The sequence below is a fragment of the Rhipicephalus microplus genome, chromosome 6, assembly GCF_043290135.1.
Source record: "Rhipicephalus microplus isolate Deutch F79 chromosome 6, USDA_Rmic, whole genome shotgun sequence".
NCBI classification, from domain to species: Eukaryota; Metazoa; Arthropoda; class Arachnida; order Ixodida; family Ixodidae; genus Rhipicephalus; species Rhipicephalus microplus.
In genome coordinates this window covers 172,953,509-172,976,199 of record NC_134705.1, presented here as the reverse complement: position 1 = coordinate 172,976,199, position 22,691 = coordinate 172,953,509, and the positions used below count along the sequence as shown (strand labels likewise).

The window sequence follows — 22,691 nt, the reverse complement described above, 5'->3', positions numbered from 1 at the left end:
GTTGGCACGACTCACAAGACCTAACATAACGTTGTACAGAACGGTAGAGGCCGGGCCAGAAAAAGCGTCGGCGGACACGGTCGTACGTTCTGGCAACACCAAGGTGGCCAGCCGTTGGTACATCATGTAGTTGCTGAAGTACGGTCGAGTGCAAATGAGTGGGTATTACGAGTAGTAGTTCGTTTCCCACATGGTGCATGTTGCGGCGGTATAAAATGCCGTCTATGACAACGAACATGCGAAGCGAACTGTCTGTACAGCCTGTGTTCAGGCGGTCGATTAGCTCGCGTAGGGACGCGTCACGCCGTTGCTCACATCCCATGTTGCCGAAAGCAGAGAGCGAGGAAATACAGATGGACGCGTCGTCGGTTACTAGATCTGGAGCGTCAACGGGGTACCGAGAGAGGCAGTCGGCGTCTTGGTGTAAACGGCCAGACTTATAAACCACTGTGTATGTGAATTCCTGGAGGCGCAGAGCCCAACGAGCAAGGCGCCCCGTTGGATCTTTGAGGGCTGAAAGCCAGCATAGAGCGTGATGGTCAGTGGTAACTGTGAAAGGCCGGCCATATAAATAGGGGCGGAATTTACCAACTGCCCATACAAGCGCCAGGCACTCGCGTTCCGTAATAGAGTAATTGCGTTCGGCAGGAGAAAGGAGCCGGCTGGCATACGCAAGAACTCGATCGTGACCGGATTGACGCTGGGCTAAAACCGCGCCAATACCGTAGCCACTAGCATCAGTGCGGACCTCGGTTGGAGCAGACGGGTCGAAGTGGGCGAGAATCGGTGGCGTGGTCAGAAGTGTTATGAGCTGGGAAAAGGCCGTGCCTTGATCAGGACCCCACTCAAATGGTACATCTTTCTTCAAAAGATCAGTGAGGGGGCGTGCGACCTCTGCGAAGTTTCTGACAAATCGTCGGAAATATGAACATAGGCCCACAAAACTTCGAACGTCCTTGACACAAGTCGGTACAGGAAAATCCAGGACAGCTCGGACTTTGTCGGGATCGGGGCGGATGCCGGAGGAGTCTACGAGATGCCCTAGAATAGTAACTTGGCGATGCCCAAAATGGCATTTCGAAGAATTAAGTTGGAGCCCAGCCTCTCGAAATACTGAAAGAATTGAGGAAAGGCGCTCGAGGTGAGACTTAAAGGTTGGGGCAAACACAATCACGTCGTCCAGATAACACAGGCAGATAGACCATTTAAAGCTGCGCAAAAGCGTGTCCATCATCCGCTCGAACGTTGCCGGCGCATTGCACAAGCCAAACGGCATTACCTTGAATTGGTAGAGACCGTCAGGCGTTACAAAGGCGGTCTTCTCCCGGTCGAGGTCGTCCACGGCGATCTGCCAGTAACCGGAGCGTAAGTCTATCGAAGAAAAATAGGTTGCGCCATGAAGGCAGTCCAGGGCATCATCAATACGAGGAAGCGGGTAGACATCCCTTTTGGTGACCTTGTTTAAATGCCGATAGTCCACGCAGAAACGCCAGGTATTGTCCTTCTTTTTAACTAGGACTACAGGGGACGCCCACGGACTCGATGAGGGCTCTATGATGCCTTTTGTGAGCATCTTATTCACCTCCTGTTGGATAACTTGGCGCTCTGATGGTGACACTCGATAGGGACGCCTGTGAATTGGAGCTGCATCACCGGTATTAATGCGATGTTTGACTTGCGATGTTTGACCTATGGGCCTACCGTCAAAGTCAAATATGTCCGAATAGCTCGTGAGAAGATCAGTGAGGTCTTTGACCTGAGACGGCAACAGGTCTGAGGCAATCATCTTAGTTACATTGTTGAGCCGTGTAGAGTTGGCTGCGTCGGTGCTATGCGGGTTCGGCGAGGCGACTGTGGCCAGTTCACGTGACACTGATGAGATCTGGCACTCGTGTGACGGTGAAAGAGTGGCGAGAACAATGCCTTGTGGTAGGATTTGAGGGCTGAGTCCGAAGTTCAGAAGAGGAAGGCACGTCTTGTTCGCTGTGACAGTTAATATGGTGTACGGGGAGGAAACGTTGCGGGCCAGTAAAACACCGGGAGAGGGAAAGACCACGTAATCCCCATCCGGAACACTGGGATATGGTTCAACTGTGACACAAGTTAGGGCTTGGGGTGGGAGGCGAACAAACTCAGCGCACGAAAGCTTGTTCTGTACCATCTTCGACTCTTCGGTGGCCGCAGGCAAGTCAAGTTGCACGACGCCGGCTGAGCAGTCAATTACAGCGGAGTGGTCGGACAAAAAATCGAGTCCAAGGATGACGTCATGTGGACAGTGAGCGAGAACATGGAATAGAACGGACGTCTGGCGGTCGGCGAATCTCACACGCGCGGTGCACATTCCGAGCACAGCCGGGGTCGCTCCACTAGCGACACGTACAAATAGGGACTCTGGCGGCGTAAGGACCTTGTTTAATCGTGCACGGAGGTCAGAGCTCAGAATTGAAATATGTGCGCCGGTGTCAATAAGGGCAGTAACAGGAAGGCCATCCACTTCTACATCAAGCAGGTTTTTGTCCGTAGTCAAGGTCAGCAGAGGGTTTTCAGGTCGGGAGTCCAATGCAGCGTCACCTCCGGGAGCTGCATTGCTCAGTTTTCCGAAGAAGGGCGTCCACTAGGGTGGGGCGACGAATAGCGGCGGTGCTGAGGTGACCTGGAGCGACGGTCATGCGGGGACGGCGAACGGCTGGACCGGCGGACTGGTGTCGCAGGAGTGCCATTGTACGGTCCATCGTCACGAGCGCTGTACTGCAGGGGCCGGTGGTTGTCGTCACGTCGATAGCCAGGAAACGACCGAGGTGGATACGTGCGGAAACGACAGTAGCGGGAGATGTGTCCTACACCATGACAATGAAAACATATAGGCTTGTCGTCCTGTGTCCTCCACTGAGCAGGATCACGATAGCGGCGGAATCTTTCTGGTGCAGGAGAAGGCGCTATGGTACTGACCCGAGGTTCCGTCAACGAACATACAGGCTGCAGCCCAACGTTTGCCAGCTCCTCTCTCACGACCTGTTGGATCAACGAGATCGTTGGTCGATCATCAGATGGGCGGGTCAGAAAAGACGGAGACGCGGCCTCGATTTCTCTACGAACGATGCGAACCACACTCTCGTTGTTATGTGGTTGACTGCATGGCGGCTGAAGGTCCTCGCAAGATGACGTAGCGGCCGTGTTCGGAAGACGCAAGAAATTCTTGGCGACCCGGCGACTCTTCAGCTCTTCGAATCGGCGGCACTCTTTGATGATGTCATCAATGGTGGAACAGTCTTTGGAAACCAGTATGTTAAAAGCATCATCTGCAATGCCTTTAAGTAAATGGCTTACTTTGTCTTCCTCGGACATGTTGGGGTCGGCACGATGGCAAAGGGCGAGAACGTCAAGGATGTAGGTGACATATGATTCGGTCGTAGTTTGTGCCCGACCAGAGAGTTCTTTAGAAGCGGCCCGCTGGCGTCCGACGGCCTTACCAAACAGGTCACGAAGCTTCTGTTTGCAAGTATCCCAGCTGGTTATGTCCGCTTCATGAGCCTCGAACCACGCGCCAGCTGTTCCGCAGAGATAGAAGCCAACGTTGGCGAGCATCATCGTAGGGTCCCACCGGTACACTGCTGCAAACCGCTCGAACTTCGGAATCCAGTCGTCAACGTCAACATGGTCGGTGCCGCAGAAGTTGCCAGGGTCGCGCGGTTGCGTCAATACGACCGGCTGTACAGGCTGCGCCGGAGTCGCGGCTGAAACAGGAGCGGCAGAATTGGTTTCTGTTGCCATGGTCGGGCAGTCGAGAACACGTCCGCTTCGAAGTTCCGTCTTGCGTCGTACCCAGCGCCACCACCAAAATGTTGCGAATGTATTTACTACTTTAGAGTAGAAAAGTACTCCAGCAGTCAAGATGGCAGCCGTTGTGTATCTTCGAACAGCCCAAAAACGTCGTCGTCTTCTTCTTCGCACCGCCCGCATAGCTGCATAGCCGCGAACCCGCAACAATATTAACGAAATTCGTCTGAGTAGTTTTCTTAGCTGTCGACACACCATCGCCGACTTGAAACCCATGCTGGACAGCTCTCAAAGTCTGCCACCAAGAGCTCTGCCTAAAATTCTGCTATAGCATGTTGAATGGCAAGAATAACATTGAAACTGTGACCTTTCAGGCTTCTTCTGACATTAGGGAACATGGAGGAGCCTTCTGAGCTCACATCAGGGCTCTATCGATAGGTTCTGCATCATCCCTCACGTGGGCCCAGGAGACCTCTCCTGTTCCCGAAGCTCGAGAGAAGCCTGAAAGGTCACCGTTTTGATGTCGTTCTTGCCATTCAAAGGCTGGTCGCAGAGTCTCTGAAAGAGATTATTACAGTCGACCTATGGGGAGCCTGTGCAGCGTGGGAATCGCATATGCAGTAGGTAGCGACAGCCAAGGAAAGCTATTTGGAAGAATTTCGATTCTATGCACTGAAGCATGTCACGAAGTTCTCACTACTGGAGCCACTTTCATTGCGTTACGAACAAAACCAGTAAAAAGCAATGCCCTCACCCTACACTGCGAGCCATCTGGGGAAGCTCCAGAGGCAGACCACACCAAGACGTCTGTTGCTTCATGTTACCTTGTTAGCAGCCTCGTATCTGTGCATGCCCAGTTTTAGGGCTTGCAATATTTCTGCAGCGAGAGGAAGTGCTGTGTGTTTGCTTGTGTCTCTTAGCATTGATCATCGTGCCAACTTTATGAAAAATTGATGTCTGCAGTAACTGAGTAGTGTTCTTAGTTGCTTGTGCACGTGTGATGACAAGGTTAATAACTTAATTAGAATGAAAATGATTCCTGCATTACATAAAGTGAACAAATGTAAAATTCATAGTTTGTGTGCAGTAACTCCTTATTAAGTTCTTATTATCACAGGAGAACTGTCAGTTCGCCTTTGTTCTTATTTGTTGAACTTAATATGGCCTCAGATGATCATAAAGCACAGCCTAGCTAGTTCTTTCATTATATTAAGTCATAGGAGAGGCCGCCAGTAATATATGCTGCAGCAATTTTTTTCTGTGATATTGTGGCAAGCCATATGGTCGGTGATCAAATGATATTGGGTTGTTCTAGCGCTCATTTGTTAACTACACCTTAGCCCTCGTAGTGGCTGTGAGTCACTTGTTAATTAAAATATTTTCACGTGCAGTTGAAAAGCATAATTGTGTTTTAGCCACAAGAGATGAGGCAGAGCCAGGGTTACAAACATATGTGGTTTCTTACTGTGCGAGTGCCAAGTGGCAAGAAAGACGGAGTACAGAACACACAGCAGTTACACACTCAAACCTGATTAAAACAAAGTTACATCTTTCACAAAAGTGAGTTCGTTATATCTGAAAACTCTATATGAAGGTTTATTCCTAACACTATATGTATTGCTAGACCATATTTTCATTTACTCCGTTATGACCAGTATTTCGTTATGTCTGGGTTCGTTATACCGAGGTTTTAATGTATAGGGATGAGCGCTGCACTTATTGGTGTGACACGTGCTTCACCGAACACCACGTTTCTCATGGCTGCAACAGATTTCTGGTGGTTTTTCTGAAGCTTCAGGGTACTGTCTTGTATGAAAGTGGTATCCTGACCTTGAACCAACGTGAATTCCTTGTTGTGTTTTGGCTAACTGCTACTTATGAGTTTTTGGGAAAGTTAGTGGTGTGTACGCACAAATGCAAGCACCCACTTTATTGTGCAATTGAAATGTTTTTCTCTATGCCTATTTCTTTTAAAACCGTCCTTGAAATACATTTGACCGCCAATATTTTTCTGTGGTTTGGTCATTAACGAAAGACCTTTTGTTGAAGGAGACGTCGGCATGCTGTTGTATAGCTAGAGGCACATTTGATGTTTGTTTTGGTGTCGTGCTATTCAAACGCAACTTAACAAGCTGGTAAAAATTTACCCATTTACTTGTTAAATGCGTGAGCGTGGGTGCCTTATTGTGGGCATTGCGAATCATTCTTTCCAATTTTGTAGGAAAATTACAGACATGCACACACAAATTCAAGTATGCATCTCTTGATGTTGAATCTTTTCTTCTGCCTTGGCCATCTCATTTATATATGTAATCTGAGTGGACACCACTCATTCCATTCCATGATTACATCATTAACGAATGGCTCTTTGTAAACAAGGCACTGAAACATTGTAAGATCACTTCAGCCACACTTAATGTTTGTCTTATGTGTCATTGTTCAAATGCAAATTAATGGGCTGTTAAAGGTGTCCCATCTTGTTAGTGAAGTGTTACATTTCATTGGAGACTATGCGTTTCTCCTCTAAGATCGTGTTAGTGGTGTCTTCTGTTACGCTGTTTGGTGAACAAGAATATGTGGTCTTTTCATTTTAAGCTTGTACTTTTGCAACAACCATGTTCTGTACTTGTAAGCTTTCTGTAGCTTCTTTTGTTTTATTCTATGATTAATTTCACTATAGATGTATTCGTTGTCCACCTGCGCACAAGAATTTTCATTGTACGAGTTAAGCATTCGAACTATCTTTCGCTTGCTGTAAATCTGTTTTTTCACACTCAATAAATTACTGTTTTTTTTGGTGAGTGGTATGGATTCTATTGTCACCGTAAAAGTCCTCAAATTACATCAGGAAGTTTAGTGGTAGCTCTTATATATGCTCATTTGTTATTGCCATGACGTACATCTGTACACAGAACTTTTATAAGCAACTGATCATTACTTGAAGAATGTGGGGATTCATCTTGCTGTTTAAATGTTTTTAATTAACTTTGCTGTAATCACTGTGTACCCAAGCTTAAAATACACTGTTTTCAAAAAATCAGGCTTGGAAACAATTGAGTTCCATAAACCCGTAGACACATAAGACAGCCTTTTGATCGCATCTGCACCATTTTTCTTGCCGTAAGCTACGTCAAGATAATACTATTACTATGATAGTGCTACCTGTGTGGTCCATAAAGTACCAAGGGCACTACTTGTATAAGGTTAGCATTTCTTTTTTTAAAGCAAGATTCGTTAAAGCTTTCCTTGATGCCATCAAGGGCTGCTTGTTTAAAGGTTCCTTAAAATATTTATGATGATGTCTTCACATTTCAAGTAAATACATGCCTAGAGTTCAGAATGCCATCTTGATCAACGATGCCAAACGTGTCAGTGCTGCGAGCCTTCTCCATGCCACTAATTCTGAGAAACAATCCCTGTGTTCTTCAGGCCATTTGTTTATCCCCAGCATTCACCGTCACCTAAACATTCACCTGTGGTTGGGTTAGGAGCCCTCTAAAGTGCTATGATGACCCAGATTACTGGATCGAGTCTAGGAAAAATTCAAGCTCTAGCTTTGCTGCTTTAAAGGGCCAGTAAACAACCCCGAGGTCCGAATGGAATGAAAAAACTTTATTTCAGTTCCGCAGGACGCGCTTAGCCCATAGCGGACGTCTCCCATGTAGGGACCTACAGGGAGTGCCTGGCGGCCGCTTCGTGAGCCTGCTGGACGGTCCATTGCTGGTCGGCGAGAATTGAGCTCCTGGGGGACCTCTCCCACTTGTTTGAGGTAGAGTCGGGAGGAGTGTTTCTACACTCCCAAAGCATGTGTGCGAGTGTCGCCGGGGTATGCATCAGGATAATAAACGTGAAGCGTGGCAAGGTTTGAGTACGTGTGTGTCTGTAATAGGCATAGGGTTAATGCCTGCGGTCTGTTAAGTTTCGGATGGGGGGGTGGTGGAAAAATGCGGTATTCAAGGTAAAAAAGGTCCGAAAGTAGTTATAAAAATAAATATGTGCACTTTTGCTTTGCGAACATGCTGCCGCAAGAATTTTGCAGATACATGCTATATTAAGGAAGTTACAGGGGATAGAACATCGGTTTCAGCTTGTTTCAAATTTTCACACGGCCTCGCCATCCTTCTCTCTCACAGGGCGGGGAAGGCGTAGCTCGTTGTCATGTCTGGCTTAGATCAATCGACGAGCTGCATGCTAGGTCAATTTGCCGATTGGAAACTTTGTGTCAATGCGCGTGAAAGGAGAATTGATCGGGCGAAGTAAAGGAATGCGGGAATTGTTTTTTGAAACGGAGGCACTGCGCGGCACGCAGCGCTTTAATATTCGGAAAATGGGATCGCCATAGCTTACTCTACGAATCACTGAGCTTCTTTGGGATGCGTAAAAAAAAAAGTTGGAGTCTGTTGACTGGCCCTTTTAACTGTCCACATGATGTAGCCTATTGAACACAAAAAGCATTTGCCACAGAAAATGGGGAAAGAACAATGACGTCCCGCAGGGGCACCTGCAGTCTGCAGGGGATTGGTGTGTTGCGACACCACGGACCCAAACACGTGGGGCCTGGCAGTCCCATGGCTGTCTTTGAATGGCTAGGCATTGTTCAACCTCGCTGAAAACATTCTTTCTAACTCTGTTGATGCTTTATATTGGGACCTCTAAAGGGGTCCTGCACCACAGTCCTCGAATGACCTCGACAGCAGAGTTTATTGCCTTACAAATCGATCATAGGTAAATTTTATTTAATCTGTCAAGTATGAGCATAGTTGCAGGTATTATTTTCGCTGCGTAAGTGCCGTCTTGTTTCTCTAATTTTAACAAACGTACTGCGAGCTTTATGTGGAAGGATGACAGGGGAGAATGAGGCTACATAATGGTACGTGTCATCAACTTGAAAGTGTGCACTGCGAAACACGATCTTTTGCTTTCTATGTTACTCCAGCGGGTGCAAGTGTCACTACAGTAGACTCTCGGTAAACAGAACCTAAAGGGACCGGAAAAATATGTTCGATTTATCAGGTGTTCCGTTTACAAAGAGGTGAACATGGATGCAGAATACAAGCCCGAAACCAAGCATTGCAGAGGCAATAGTTCCGTTTGAGCAGTAGTTCTGTTTAACATATTTGCGTTTACTGAGTGTCTGCTGTACTTAGCGGACTACAGGTTGGGTTGTCCGGCACATGGCAGAACCGCATAAAAGAAATTCTATATGATCCAAATGCCGCTCTTGCTTTATGTAAGCATTGGAGCATAGCAGCAATCTTCTTGGTGATGCAGTATTTGCCTTATGATGGCTCTCCGAAGAGCGCGAGTACAGGCCTTTCTACTGAAGAAACGCACTTGATAAAGTGGCTTCTTTGTGCCCCGCTATCGAACCTTCTTTGCTGCTTCCAACTGGTTGATTTGACTGAACTCTTCACAGCAGCGCCTGTTTTCTGCTGTGTGTCAAGAACCGAGCCAAGACGAGGTGCAGTTCTTGGTCCCTTTGAGGCATCACAGTAGAGAAAATGGACCGCTCCAGCTTGTCGTTGATTGCGTGACCCTCAGATTTTCTGCAGTATGTATTTGCAAATGTTGCAAGGATAGGCAACAAATGTTCGAGGTATTGTCGTCTAGCATGTAGTATACATGCTAGACGACAATAGCACTCCGACCTTCAAGCTAAGCTTGGAGTCCGCTGAATATTTGTTCTAGATGGCTGCCAAAGGAAGAATAGTGGTTTCACACTTGTTATTACCGTAAAGAATATGATAATGTTCCTTCTATGACACCGTTGTTAATTGTACCAAGTTTTATAAGAACTTTCATTTTAGCTGTTTGGCTAATCTGTCAAGGATTGTCACAAAGAACTCCACTGCCTCTGGATAACTTAGGTACTGTTGGCAGAGCATCATTTATGACAAGCTGTCATTCATAGTTGCATTGACCACATTGACCAGTTCCTTGTTAAAAAAAAATGAGCAGATTTAAATAGGCCAGACGCTCACACGCCCTCATGTTATCTAGAACACATATTAGCATCCTTTTGTGCTGAAGGCCAAACAACTTTTATTTGCAGCAGATTGAGAAGCAAATAAAGGTTATAACTCCAAAAGGTTCTAAACAGATTTTTTTCATTCTGAATAATCCGATGACTCTAGTGTGTTAAGGCTGTAAACAGCAAGGAAGCCAGTGCTGGTGTTTGTGATCAGTCCAGAGCGGCTCAAAGATTCAAAGGTTATCTTTTTCTGGGCAAATGCATTACCACGGCAGACTTGTACTATGTATATTACAGACGGTAAGCGGTGTTTGAACGTGCAACATTTTGAAATGTTAGTAAAATTTAAACTGTAGTGCTTACTTGTGCCCCTTGGGACCATAGCAGTGAGACCTGTTACCTCTTGTTGAAGTCATGTCTCTGGAAATGCCTTATCTCCCTGCATACGTGCCATCGTATATCTCAAGGTTACCATTAGCTTTTTGATAACACCACAGATGTACACGGGTACATGACTGACCCTGCAGTGATTGGAACATCTGAGCCGCAAAACAAAATTCTGCTTTGCATTATAATGGTGGCTTCTCAGTGCTGTATGGTGGTGAAACATTTTCTTCCTCTTTTTCCGCATGATAATGCTAAGTGAGTAGTTTTGTAAGCACTACATGGAAAAGGTAGCTGCACCCTTGCTTCCTCTAATACCATAATGAAGATGGCAATTGTTCTCAACTAAGCCATTAATTTTTTTATTTTGGATTGTGCATCAAAGCGTCTTTAAAGCTACTGAAAGAAAACGCATGCTTACTGAATCATTATGTGTCTACATTAGATGGCGCTACAATGATGCAGTGAGTGTTTTGATAAGACTCTAGCTAGGTGGGAATTCAAGTGCGATTGGCAGGCTCGATAATTTTACTTGTGGTTTGGTTTAGTGCAAATAATATTTTGTTCCTCTTTTTCTCTTTCTAGCCACGCATCGCAAAATGTTAAAGGACTCGTGAGTTCGCAATTGGATGAAGAACATCATATCGTGAATTCCGGCAGCCTACCTTTCATGAAATCTGTGATGCTAATTTGAGTGAATTGCTGTATTCAGCTATTATCTTCTATATTTTCTGCCGATGCTTTCAGGTTCGCTTAGAACACAATACGATTTTATCTTTCTCTGTGATGCTAATGTGTCTGTTTTCTCTAGATTTTAGCATATTCACCTTTTTGAGCCTATTTATAATTGTGCTGTTTTCTTTCGGTGCTTTTCGAGTGGAATTAATTTCCTTTAAAATTTTATGTATTGCAAGCATTGTTATCAATACAGCCACTTTAAACAAAGACACTGCAATTTTTTTTTTTTAATTCTGCTAAGTATTTACCAAGTTCTGTCTTTTTGTTCTGTTTCCCACTTGTTCGTGTTTGAAACCCTTTAAAAGGGCACTAAGGGCTAATAACAGTTTGTGCTTAATTGAAAGGTTGATGCTTTAGAACCTTCAAAATGTCAGTATTTGCACTACAGTGATTGAGAAAATAAATGTACTACACAATGCACACCATCACCTGGCTGCTGTGGTCTAGCCATTATGGAGTTTGACTGCTAACCCGAGAGCCACGAGGTCAAATCCTGGACAGGCGACGTGTTGGAGGCCCGTGTTCCTATACTTAGGTGTGGTCAAAATTTTCTGAGCCCTCCACTACAGTTCGCCTCATATTCAGCTCGTGGCTTGATAATTGGCTTTATTTTTCTCATATAAAAGGGGTTAGGAACCCCAGACCAAAAACTACAAAACTAGCTTGAATGCGCCTTAGGCCCAACAAAAAACACTGTAACGTGACAAAATGGCAGAAGAAACTAGACACAGTCAATGAGCAAAAATTGAAATACATTGCACATATGGGTGTGCCGTAACATACAAGAAATAAATTGAAAGGATAGAAATGCAAGTTGCAACAAAAGCAAAGTACTCTGCTAGTATTACAAGGTCCACACAGTAACAAAAACAAGGGACCTATACACTATATTCTTTAGGTGTTTGGGTTAGTAGGTAACTATTGTCTTTTTCATATTTGTTCAAAATTGTTGGAAGTAGTGATTGAGGACATGAAACAACGACAGTTGTTACTATTTGCACCATAGGTAGGACATTCTAGAACAAGAGCCTCCTTGCTTGAATATACTTGGTACCATTATTAACCATTGCTCAAACTACCTATGATGAAAAAGAACATCGCAGTGCATTACAAGACGGAACAAAATTTGGCTTGTGCATTTCTATTTGATACATGGAAGGAAACAACTTTGTGTTATCGTGGGGAACGAGGTGGGTGGTCCAAAAGCTATGTTTTCACCTGGCTCTGTTCTGCTGGCACGGTCCTGTCTCAATTGTTATTTTATTACTGACCACAGATGCGTAGTGGAGCGCGGGTGAGAAAAATGCTGTCACTAGGCCTTTCGAAGGTGGGCGGATTGAAGTGCACTGCTGGTATGCAAACCACTACAATATAGTTTACTTTCAAATTAGGCATTTCCTTGGCATGAATCAAGTTCACAATGTCCTTGAAGCTTTATTTCAACAGTCCACACCGACCTGACATTTGCTTTTGGTGCCCCTTTAAAAAATACGCATCCTGATAATTCTAGTGCTGAAGTTCTACTGTTCTTAATTATGTTATTCAAAGTTCAATACGTTCTGCTATGTTTCTTTTTTAAAACATGTTAATGCATGTAATGTCTAACCAAAATATATCGAACCTGAAGGAGATGACAAGAAAGTTATGTATATGTAATTCTGTATTTATAGATTTCATATGCTTCAAAATATATCACAGGTGATTTTGCAACTGTTCAGTCTACACGATACTTTGTTTTACGTGGGTTCTGTTGTAAAGGGATGTTAAAATATGTTGTTGCACTTTATCTGGGCTGTAGAAGGGCAAGAGTTAATATTTAATGACAATGCTCTTTGTGACAATGCCTTTCACTGACTTGGTCCTTTAGTAGTGGCATGGATGTATGTCGAGCAAAGGTAAATTTCTAGCCAGCTCTATCTTGTCTGAAATTGCCTTGCAGTCTTTTTCAGGGAAAAATTAGGGTCAGCAAACATCAGAATCTTCTAATTTCTTTGATGGTTTCTAACAACAGCTACAGTGGCTGCATTCCACTGATGAAAAAAATACGAAAACAATTGAGTAGTTCAATTTTTATACACATTAAAGAACCCTAGGTGGTTTAAAGGGAGTACTGACTCGAGCTTTAAAACTTTTTTTTGTTCATTGCTCAAAATTAAAGCACGGTTGCTGAGAATAATAAAAAGAGTATCACTGTACTTCGGAACGCATTTGAATATATTTTTAATACAGCTTCCTTAGAAAGGCATTTTTTTTTTTAAGGGGGGCTTGTATGGCAGTGACATGTAAACACAGTGAGGTGTAAATCTAGATTATGTGGGGACAGCAACTGCTGACATATTAGCAGTCCTCGAGTCTGCTGTCAGTGGTATGTGTTACACGTAAACGAGGAGCAAAATAATTTTTAACAACTCTGAGAGCAGTTTTGGCCACATCCAGGAGGCATAGTTAGTAAACCAAACAAACTTCATCATGGTTGTCAGCAGAAGTTTCTCTAGGGAGGCCCAAATGAGTGTTTTATTGAGGTTAATAGAGAGAGAGAGCAGTGGTGTAGATCGGGTGAGGGCAAGGGCTGACGAGGCTTTAGGAGGGGCACAGACCACTCTTGCATTCCCCTGTTGATGCCCATGAACTGCATTGATTTGTCATGATGAAGTCCATTGTGGTGGGGTTGATTTGTAGATGCTGGGCAACAAAAACTGTAAAATTGATGTGTTTTTCTGGCTCCGGTATGTAGAGAGTGTCAAGGCTGCTTGCCAAGAAAACCAAAAATATGCCTTTTGCGATGCCTAGAAGTTGTGTTGATACTCTTTTAAGTTCACTTAGCTCTTCTCGCTGGGTCATGATTTATAATCATAGAGTACTGCAATTGCTGTGTAAATCCATAAAATTTTTTTTCCTTTTTGAATAAAGAGCAGTACTTAAGTAACATGTCTTTGTTTTCTTTGTGCAGCTTGGGCATCCAGCCACCCAGCAACGGTGAGTGCTGAGAAGCCCCAAGGGGAACGCCGTTATCGCTGTAACTTGTGTGGCTACAACACCCACAATGTAGCCCACCTCAGACGACACATCAGGGTTCATACGGGCGAGCGGCCGTATAAGTGCGAATTATGCCGTGAGGGCTTCAAGCAGAGGTCTGCACTGGACGTTCACCTGCGCACCCACACTGGCGAGCGGCCGTACAAGTGTCACCTGTGCTCCCAGAGCTTCTCACTGAACTGCTCACTGAAGAACCATGTGCGCATCCATACGGGCGAGCGGCCATATGAGTGCCCATTATGCCCCCAGACATTCAGGACAAGACACTGCCTCACGAGACACATGCGCCAGCATATGCGGAAGTGACCATCGAAGTGTAAGTTCTGTTCTCTGAGTTTTCTCAAGACAAGTTTATAATACCTCACAACAGTAGCTAGACACTCAATTAATGAAATATAACAGGCAATCATGCCGAGGAAAGTACATTCAAACCTCGATATTATAAACCTAGGTATAACGAAATATTGGTTATAATGAAGTAAAAAAAAAGACTTGCAACTGATAAAGTGTCAGAAATACCCCTTTATAAGAAATATTAAGACATAAAGAGCTTATTCTTATGTAAAATGCAACTTTGTTATAATAAGGTTTGAGTGTATAGGGAATGTTATTAGAAGTAACATTAAGGTAAATTTGAAGAAATAAAAGTGGACAAAAAGATAACTTACCGTGGCCCTGCCCACTGCAGGTCATCGTTTCGTTCACTTTTCTTTCTTCACATTTACCTTACAATTATTTCTAATAACATCCCCCTATACATTCCTTGGCATGATTGTCTGTTAGATCTCATTATTATTGTGTCTAACGAAAGGAAAACGAGCCCTTATATGTACACTTATTTCCCTGCAAGTGTTGTTGGCGTCGTACGTGTGACGGCAGAAAAAACCCAGCACATGTGAGTGCATAGAAAAGCAACCTTAAAAGATATGACGGTCGCATGTGTATTTGTAAGTGCCATTTTCCAATAATCTATGCTCTCGATCATGGGCTTATTGCTGATCAAATTGTAATGATATTGAAATGCGATCTTTTACTGAGTTGACCTTTTGTGCCGCGTTATCACATTTCATTATTACGTTGATATGAACGCATGACCATCGTTGTTATCAGTAGTAACCAAAGTGTTGCACTGTTAAAGGGTCGACTGCAACACTTTTTCAAGTAATTATCGAATCGCTTCATTAAGGGAGCTTATTATCTCACAAATTTATTTCCACAAAATATTTTAGAATCTGTGAAGTGGAAGCAGAGTTGCGTGGATTTGTTGCGCACTGAAAGCTATGCGAGGGTGGGGGCAGGCTATGAAAAAGGGGGCAATGGGCCACGTTCATTTGTCAGTGAACATCTTGACCTTGAGCACTTTCCTTCCTTTTTTTTCCCCTCGTGCGTAGCATACTTTTAGTGTGATCACGAGCAAGCACGTGGACACCTGGCATCATGCCGCGGTGGCTGCTATGCAGCTTGTGATGCTTGAATCAGTCAATGGTCATGGAGTTCTGGATCTGTCCGTGCCTTCATTTGTCGAGAAAATAGCTAGCGATTTTTAGTGGACTTAATTAATTGTATATTACGGGCCACCGGTTATGCCATAACGTCTGGCTCGCATGTTTTCTGGAGCCTAAACCACCGAGAGGCAGCATTGTCTGGCAGCACTAATGATTTTAACAAAGCTCCAATTCAGGCTAGTTGGTACGTCATTGTAATGTAGTTGTGCTAAGCAAAAGGCATGAGCGCCTAATGAAACAAGAGGACAAGACAAGCGCTGCACACCAGCTGTCTTGATATATACTGAGTACTTGCAGCGCTCAGCAACGAGGACAAAGAACACACCAGAGAGATGGACTTGTGATGCCTCACTCCCTAAGTATATATTGAGACATGTACCTACCAACCACCAACCAACCCATCAACAAATTTAAAATTTAACCTGTTCTGTAATCTCGTTTCAATAGCTGTTCATACATTTCGCTCAGTGAAACTACATAGGCTCAAACCTCATTATAACTAAGTTACATGTTACACGAAAATAAGTTTGCTCTAGCCAAAAATTTGTTGTAAAGGTATATTCTAACATTGTATCTGTTGCGAGACTGTTCTTTATTTACTTCATTATAACCAATACTTTGTTATACATGGGTTCATTATATCGAGGTTTGAGTGCATTAAAAAATTTTAAAAGTGTTGCAGGGTCCAATTAAATGTTGAATAATGGTCCAATTCCTGGCATTGTGCAATGCTACACAAAAAAAGAAAGAAAGCTTGTACATCAGGTGCACGCACTTCGCTTGCCACGCATTTTCGTGATAAGGCAATCAAGGCCTAGCTCCTGAGTTTTTTTGGGAAGACGCATTTCACAATTTTTTTTTTCCGTTTTCTTCACCGCTCTACCAAGCATAATTGCATGCAATATGTACATAAGCACAGACCTTATTAGCTATTGGCAGTCACTCAAGTCAGTTGCCAACAAGAATAGTAAGTGATACAGGGGTTTTACGTGCCAAACCCACTACACGATTATCAGGCATGCCATAGTGGGAGACTCTTGAGTTAATTTTTTGGTTGTTTAACATGCACCCATTTGTGGTTGTTAACATGCACTTTGGTTGTTTAATATGTACCCAAATATAAGCACGCCCTGCAGGTGTTCCTTACACTTTGTTCTTGTCGAGATGCGACTGCAGGGCCCGGAATCTAATTCGCGCCCTAGAGTTCTAAGAAGGGCTGAGCTGCTTTCTTTTGATGCGCTCACGTTTAACCAGAAAAGACATTTAGCGACGCTCGACACGGAACGTGCCGCAATGTATTAGAAGCTTTGGGGCTGTTTGAGCTCATTTTGGTAAGATAGCATGCAGAATGTGAATAGTCAGGTTTATTCGAGAGCTTACATGAGCAGCTGCAAGAAAAGCGCTGTTCAATGTTGCATGTATAAACGCTGACACACCCCACCACAAATCAGATTATCGACAGGCAAAGCTCTGTTCGCCGCTATCAGTTTACAGCGTGTACTGCGTGCAATAAGACTTTTGGTTTCTTGGGCACATGTTCGCCTGATTAATAAGTTTCGTCTGGAAACAGCCGAGTGCTGTCTTCTTCAGTGTGTCTTCTTCAAGACTATTTGTCTTCTTCAAGACTATTTGCATGAACAACAGACTTGTGGAGTCTTTACAGACTGTTAATATTGTTGCAGTTTTATAGCGATGAAGACAAGATGCTTGCTAAAGCATTGGCAGAAATTCTACACTTGGGCAGTATTGCGTCTGCCGGACTTGGGCCAGCCGGACTTTGGCCATTTCTATGTGCTATTGGCAAGGAAAGTACCACAAATACTGAGCTAACAGTAAATTAGGCATCATTGTTACCCAAGAGCATTGCTGTGGTTAATAGTACATTAGACAGGGAGCATTTTGGCACAAATTTCAGAATAATTTTGCCTTTTTTTTTATGGATACTTGCTGCCACCAGATAACTATTGCTTTTCATATGAGTGGGCTGCTGAATACGATATTGGAATTAGTATAGCGTGATTGACTACAGTAAGCGGATAACTGTGCACATTGCAATTACAGTTACTCTCTGTAAAATAGACCATAATTTATACTAACACTTCCACATTCTTCAGGTTTGGTCTCCCAAACCTTGGCACCAAACACATCGCAAAAAGTTTACGTAGGGAGCTCAGAATTTCAATGATATTTATCTATTCCTTCACACTGTATCAACATCTTTATGGCTGTTTATATTGCATGTCCTTTTATTCACTTTTGGTAATATTTTGTTACATCTTTCTTTCCGCAGGTGCTCATTACCAAATATCAATGGACTCTCACTCACAGTTGGATGGAGAACATATACTACGTAGTCATGATGCTGCCATTTACTTTTTGCCGAATATGCCATGCTACTTTGTGTTAATGGCTGTATTTTGTAATCATCCTGCATATTAGTGACTGGTGCTTTTAATGGTTTGCTTAGTGTGGGATTCGATTTCATCTTTTCCTGTTATTCTCAGGTACTTGTTCTCAATAGGTTCTACTACATTCACTTGTCGGAGCTTCTTGAATATCGCTTCATTGTTTAGATGTCCCAAAAATGTGGAGTTGATAGAACTGGAATGTTTGTCTTGTAAGCATTACGGTATTAATCCAATTGCATAAGGAAATGCAATCCATAAATTGTGGTCTTTGACTCCATTAGACATTTGTTTAATTCTGTCTTTTTGTTTGTTTCTTGACTTGCACACTTCCTTGATGTTTGATGACAACTCCAAAATGACGGCATTGCCATTGTGGGTAATATGCAAAATTATTTCTGCGCTCACATATAGGTACACTACTTTAAAGAAAACTGTGTGGCCTTATATTATGATTCCCCTCTATGGCATGACTGATAACAATAGAATCACATTGCCCTGTAAACCCAGTATTCGAATATTTTTCTTTACACTTGAAAAGCAATACTTGATAAAATGTTGCTTTCTGTTTTTGTTTTTTTCTTCTAGAATCGAAGCCTTTTAGCCATCCTGAAATGACAGGCACTGAGACACAAGGTCAGGGATGCCGTTACCACTGTAACATTTGTGGCCTCGAGGCTCGCTATCTCTCTCATCTGAAAGCTCACATGAGAGTTCACACTGGCGAGCGGCCCTATGAATGCCACTTGTGCCCCGAGAACTACTGCCGAAAGTCCGCGCTGGACTATCACCTACGCACCCACACGGGCGAACGGCCGTACAAGTGCAATGTCTGCCTCCAAAAGTTTTCAAGAAAGTCTATCTTGAATGACCACGCGCGCCGCCACACGGATGAGCGGCCTTATAAGTGCCACTTCTGCGCCAAGGCCTTCAGGCAGAGGTACTCGCTGAATGTGCACCTGCTCGCGCACACGGGTGAGCGGCCGTACCGCTGCTCTTCGTGCCCCTTCACATTTAAGCCAAATGCATCTCTCAAAAGACACCTACTTGTGCATCATTGACAGTGTCTGTTTTTGTTAAAGTTCTGGAGTCCGAGCTTTAGGAAAATGCCAGGTCTGTGCTGAAAGCACAGCACAGTCTCATTGAAAGCTGGAAGAGCGGCATTTTTAGAGCCTATTGTAGACTATCCTGGGGCAACTAATGCAAGTACGCTTGCAAGCTACCCCCTATGACATAAAGCATGGGTGGCTGATGACAAAGAACAATTATGGCTCAGCCCCTTGTAATGGGTTGGAAGCATTCAACGACTGACGCAAAAGAAGGTATTGGGCTAGTTGGTTTTTAACGGTCAAGATATACTGTGCTACAGTTACTGCGAAATACGAAGTTAACGAGGATACATGAAACGAAGTGGACACTACAAGCGTAAACTATCAACTGTATTTATATATTAAAAAAAAACTTGAAGGTTAGAAGACTTTCAGGAAGGGGGAAAGATCGGTTTACAATTAGGGTGGGGGGTAGGAAGGTAGACGGGAAACTTGCTGAATTGTCTTCAGCTGCTACACGTCGGATGATTATGATTACCAGATGTGGTGATGACTCAAAATTTTTTCCAAGTGTGCTGATTCAATTGCTATATGGGGCTTCTGATGAATTTGATTTCCGTAGGGGTTAGTAGAATGGAGCCTGAAATGATGCATGCTTTTTCTTGGTCCAATATGTGAAAGGCTTCGCGAATTTCGCGTGTAGTCTTGTTCTTTGATTTGGCGAAAACTGACTTTTTTTTTTTTAACATTGGGCTGCACCAACACTCTCTGCAGTGCATGGAAAGGTTACCTGTCATTTCTGCTTGCTGGCATGCATAGCGATGCTCTTTGAGCTGTTCATTGAGGCTTCTTCCCAATTGCCCAACATATACCTTGCCACATATTAGTGGGATAGTATATATGATGTCTATTTCACGTTCAACATATTAGTGTAGGATGAATTTTTTTGGCAACAAAGAAGCTTTCTTTCTGAGAAATCCGTGAGGGTTTTCATGTGGCCTCATTCTACTAATTGGTGGCTGTCAAAACCCTTATTCTAACCCTTATGCCACGTTGTGGGATTCCGTAGAAGTTATCTGCAGTAATGTGTGTGAACTTTGTGTTTTTGTAAAGGCTTCTTCTTTTGTAAAGGTCCTTCTCTACAACATCGTGTGCTATGTTCACTGACTCCGCCTGATCTTCACTCATCTAATGTTGCAACTTGCAGTATCTCAGAGAAATGAAAAGTAATGCATTAGCTCACGTCTGTTTGCATACTTCACCAGTGCAGCATTGTGAAATCGAGTCTTTGATGTCGTCGAGTTACATTCGTGTTTTCTTGTACACCCGCAAAACCATGCTAATTATATGGAAACATGTAATTCCAATGAAACTACAGATCTTAGTTTGTAGATTCAAAGACAAAGATGCCAACCACAAGAAAAAATAATTTTATTCACTGGTTCTGTTGTATTTAAATGTAAACAAGGCCACCTTTGTTAAATGCTGCAGTGTTTTGTTTTACTAAGATTGCAGCAAGTCATAGCATCTTTTCATCATGTGACATTACTTCCGAAAGGCACTAAATTTAATACTATAGCTTTAATTCAACTCTTTCAGGACTCATGCATGTATTCTACTCATGGTAAATACTTAGTTCGGTATCTCACTAGTACATTCTCTTGACTTTTGACCATGTTAACATTCCTAGAAATTAGATGTTTACATTTACATTGTGAGTGCATGTGTTTTTCGAAACATTTAATGTAGTGATTTGTAGGAAAGTCGTGTGTTGACTTATAACCAGCACAGATGCCTTATTGTGCGTGAGACAAGCACCATCTCCTGGCTTTCAAGAATAATAGTAAATTTAATAATAACATGTAAATTAACTCGTACAAAAATGCAAATTATAGAACTGCTAAAACTGATATGCTTATTTGTAGAATGTCAATTTTTCTTAGGGACTGTGTCTTTGTTACTTCTATATATGTATGATGAGTGCCGTCTACTGTGTTGCTTGGCGAAACATAAGATGTGGTATTATAGTTAGTTTCTTTGCCTCTGCATTATGTACATGTCGGTCGTGTCAGATTTTTTTTCACATATTATTATTATATTATTATGTTTCAGCTTTGTGATTATCCTCTTGCTTACAAAATATTGCTGCACATATTGACTATCTGTTATGTGATCGTGCTGTAAATCTGTCACCTGACACTAAATAAATTACTGTTTTGTGAATATTAAATACATTCTTGATATTTCATTCCTCATACTAAATCTATATGAGATCGTTAGCACTCCATTATGCTCAATGTCACAAAGGAAGTTGAGTCATTGTTGTACTTGCACTAGCAAATTTCTTTCAATTACAATCACTGTTGTATAAACCATAATTAAATATGATTTAATTAGCATAATTATGCAAAACACTATTTTAAAGCAATTGGACATACTAAGCACAACAAGTTGGGCAATGCAGTAGTGTGTCGTATCTGGTGGTAGCATGGTGGGCTTGGCTGGTTCATATTCATTATAATTCCCTGTATCAAGACTGGATGGAAGAGGAGAAAATATTCAAGCGTAAGGTTTACTATAGTGTAGTGGCCATCGGCCCAGTGTCAAACTGTTGACAATGGACATGCTATAACTGCACATCAAGCATAATTTTGGCCTAATGATTGCCATAGTGCTTTGCCAAAACTGCACCATTGCAGCTTGTCATTCTAGTGTTCACCCACTTCTTGCTGTACCAGGAGAAGAATAGTGTGCTTATGCTGCTCACTGTTACAGGCTGTTAAACGTAGCGAAGCATCTAAGCTTCTTCAAAAACTCACTGAAGTTGCAGCGTTGGAAGAGCTGATTGCAAACTGGCACTGAGACATGATTGACTGCATGGTATTTACTGCCGTGATCGCCAAAAGCAATTCTTATGCAGCTTCAGCCTTCAGTTCAGACGTTGCTGCTGCGACTGGAGACTTCCACATGAAACCTTGCTCTGTGCATGACGATAATTAGGGCACGAGAGCAGAACGACGACAAAGAGACACGAAGGAGATGATCTGCTATCGCGCTAAACTATCGTCATGTCATATCAACTAGCCCTAACCGCCACACTTCTATGCTCTCTGCAGTGCAGGTAATGTACGACTTCTGGATTATAATGATGTGGATAGCGAGTATGCCTTGATGAACGATTGCCATTTACATGCTCCGGTACATCAGTATAAGCTGCTACAGATTCCTCACCAATGAAGCTGAGGAGCACACGGCACGGAAGTCACCTAAATTTTGGCAAAAAGGGACAGAAAGGCACAAATTTTCGTGAAAGTTTTACGTTTGAGAAGCACGCATTCTTTTGCTTCTAGATGAGCAGTCTCTGGCTTGTGGCATGCACTTGGCATTTTGTGCAAAATCTTGATATGAGGGTGACCTCCCCAGAAACATATTGGTCCTGATTCGATCCCTAGACCAGGACGCACTTTTCCACAACAAAGAAGCTTTCTTTCCAATAAATTCGTATGTATTTCTTTCCTTTTGTGCTACATTCTGCTGGTTGCCAATTTCTCCTTCTTAACCCCTTTACCACCTTGTGGGATTTGACAGAGCCAATCTGCAATCTTGAGGAGCCATCTGAACAGCATACATCCTTTTAACGCGATAGCGTTAAAGAGCTCGCGTCGCAGAAAATTCGGCGTCGACGCCGTTGGTTGTGAGCGAAAAACTGTCTGTGCGTCTGTGACCGAAAAATCAAGTTACCGAGATAGCCGCGGGAGACCGCTACTTCTCCACGCGTGTGCGCGCGATCACACTGGAAAGCAGCGCATTGGCAGAAAAAAAAAAA

The 22,691-nt window shown here is 43.3% G+C and overlaps 1 protein-coding gene across 2 annotated transcripts; it reads left to right on the top strand.

The window, feature by feature from the left end:
* Positions 1-2,661: 2,661 nt before the first annotated feature.
* LOC119168321 (uncharacterized) lies at positions 2,662-21,095 on the top strand. 2 transcript variants are annotated; one of them, XM_075867018.1, is made up of 3 exons: positions 2,662-12,222; positions 13,821-14,222; positions 17,702-21,095. In XM_075867018.1, exons 1-2 carry the CDS (start codon positions 12,147-12,149, stop codon positions 14,210-14,212), a joined length of 468 nt encoding a protein of 155 aa, XP_075723133.1. In that variant the 5' UTR covers positions 2,662-12,146; the 3' UTR covers positions 14,213-14,222; positions 17,702-21,095. The 2 variants fall into 2 exon arrangements, with proteins under 2 accessions (XP_075723133.1, XP_075723134.1); XM_075867019.1 differs by having other exon boundaries at positions 2,663-12,222; positions 18,405-21,095.
* The last annotated feature ends 1,596 nt before the right edge of the window (positions 21,096-22,691 follow it).

What these genes read in the sequence shown, in the direction of transcription:
- LOC119168321 (XM_075867018.1), top strand. Translation starts at nt 12,147, where the DNA reads ATGCGTAGTGGAGCGCGGGTGAGAAAAATGCTGTCACTAGGCCTTTCG. An exon ending in CGGATTGAAGTGCACTGCTG is followed by an intron (nt 12,223 to 13,820) that starts GTATGCAAACCA and finishes TTCTTTGTGCAG; the next exon opens with CTTGGGCATCCAGCCACCCA.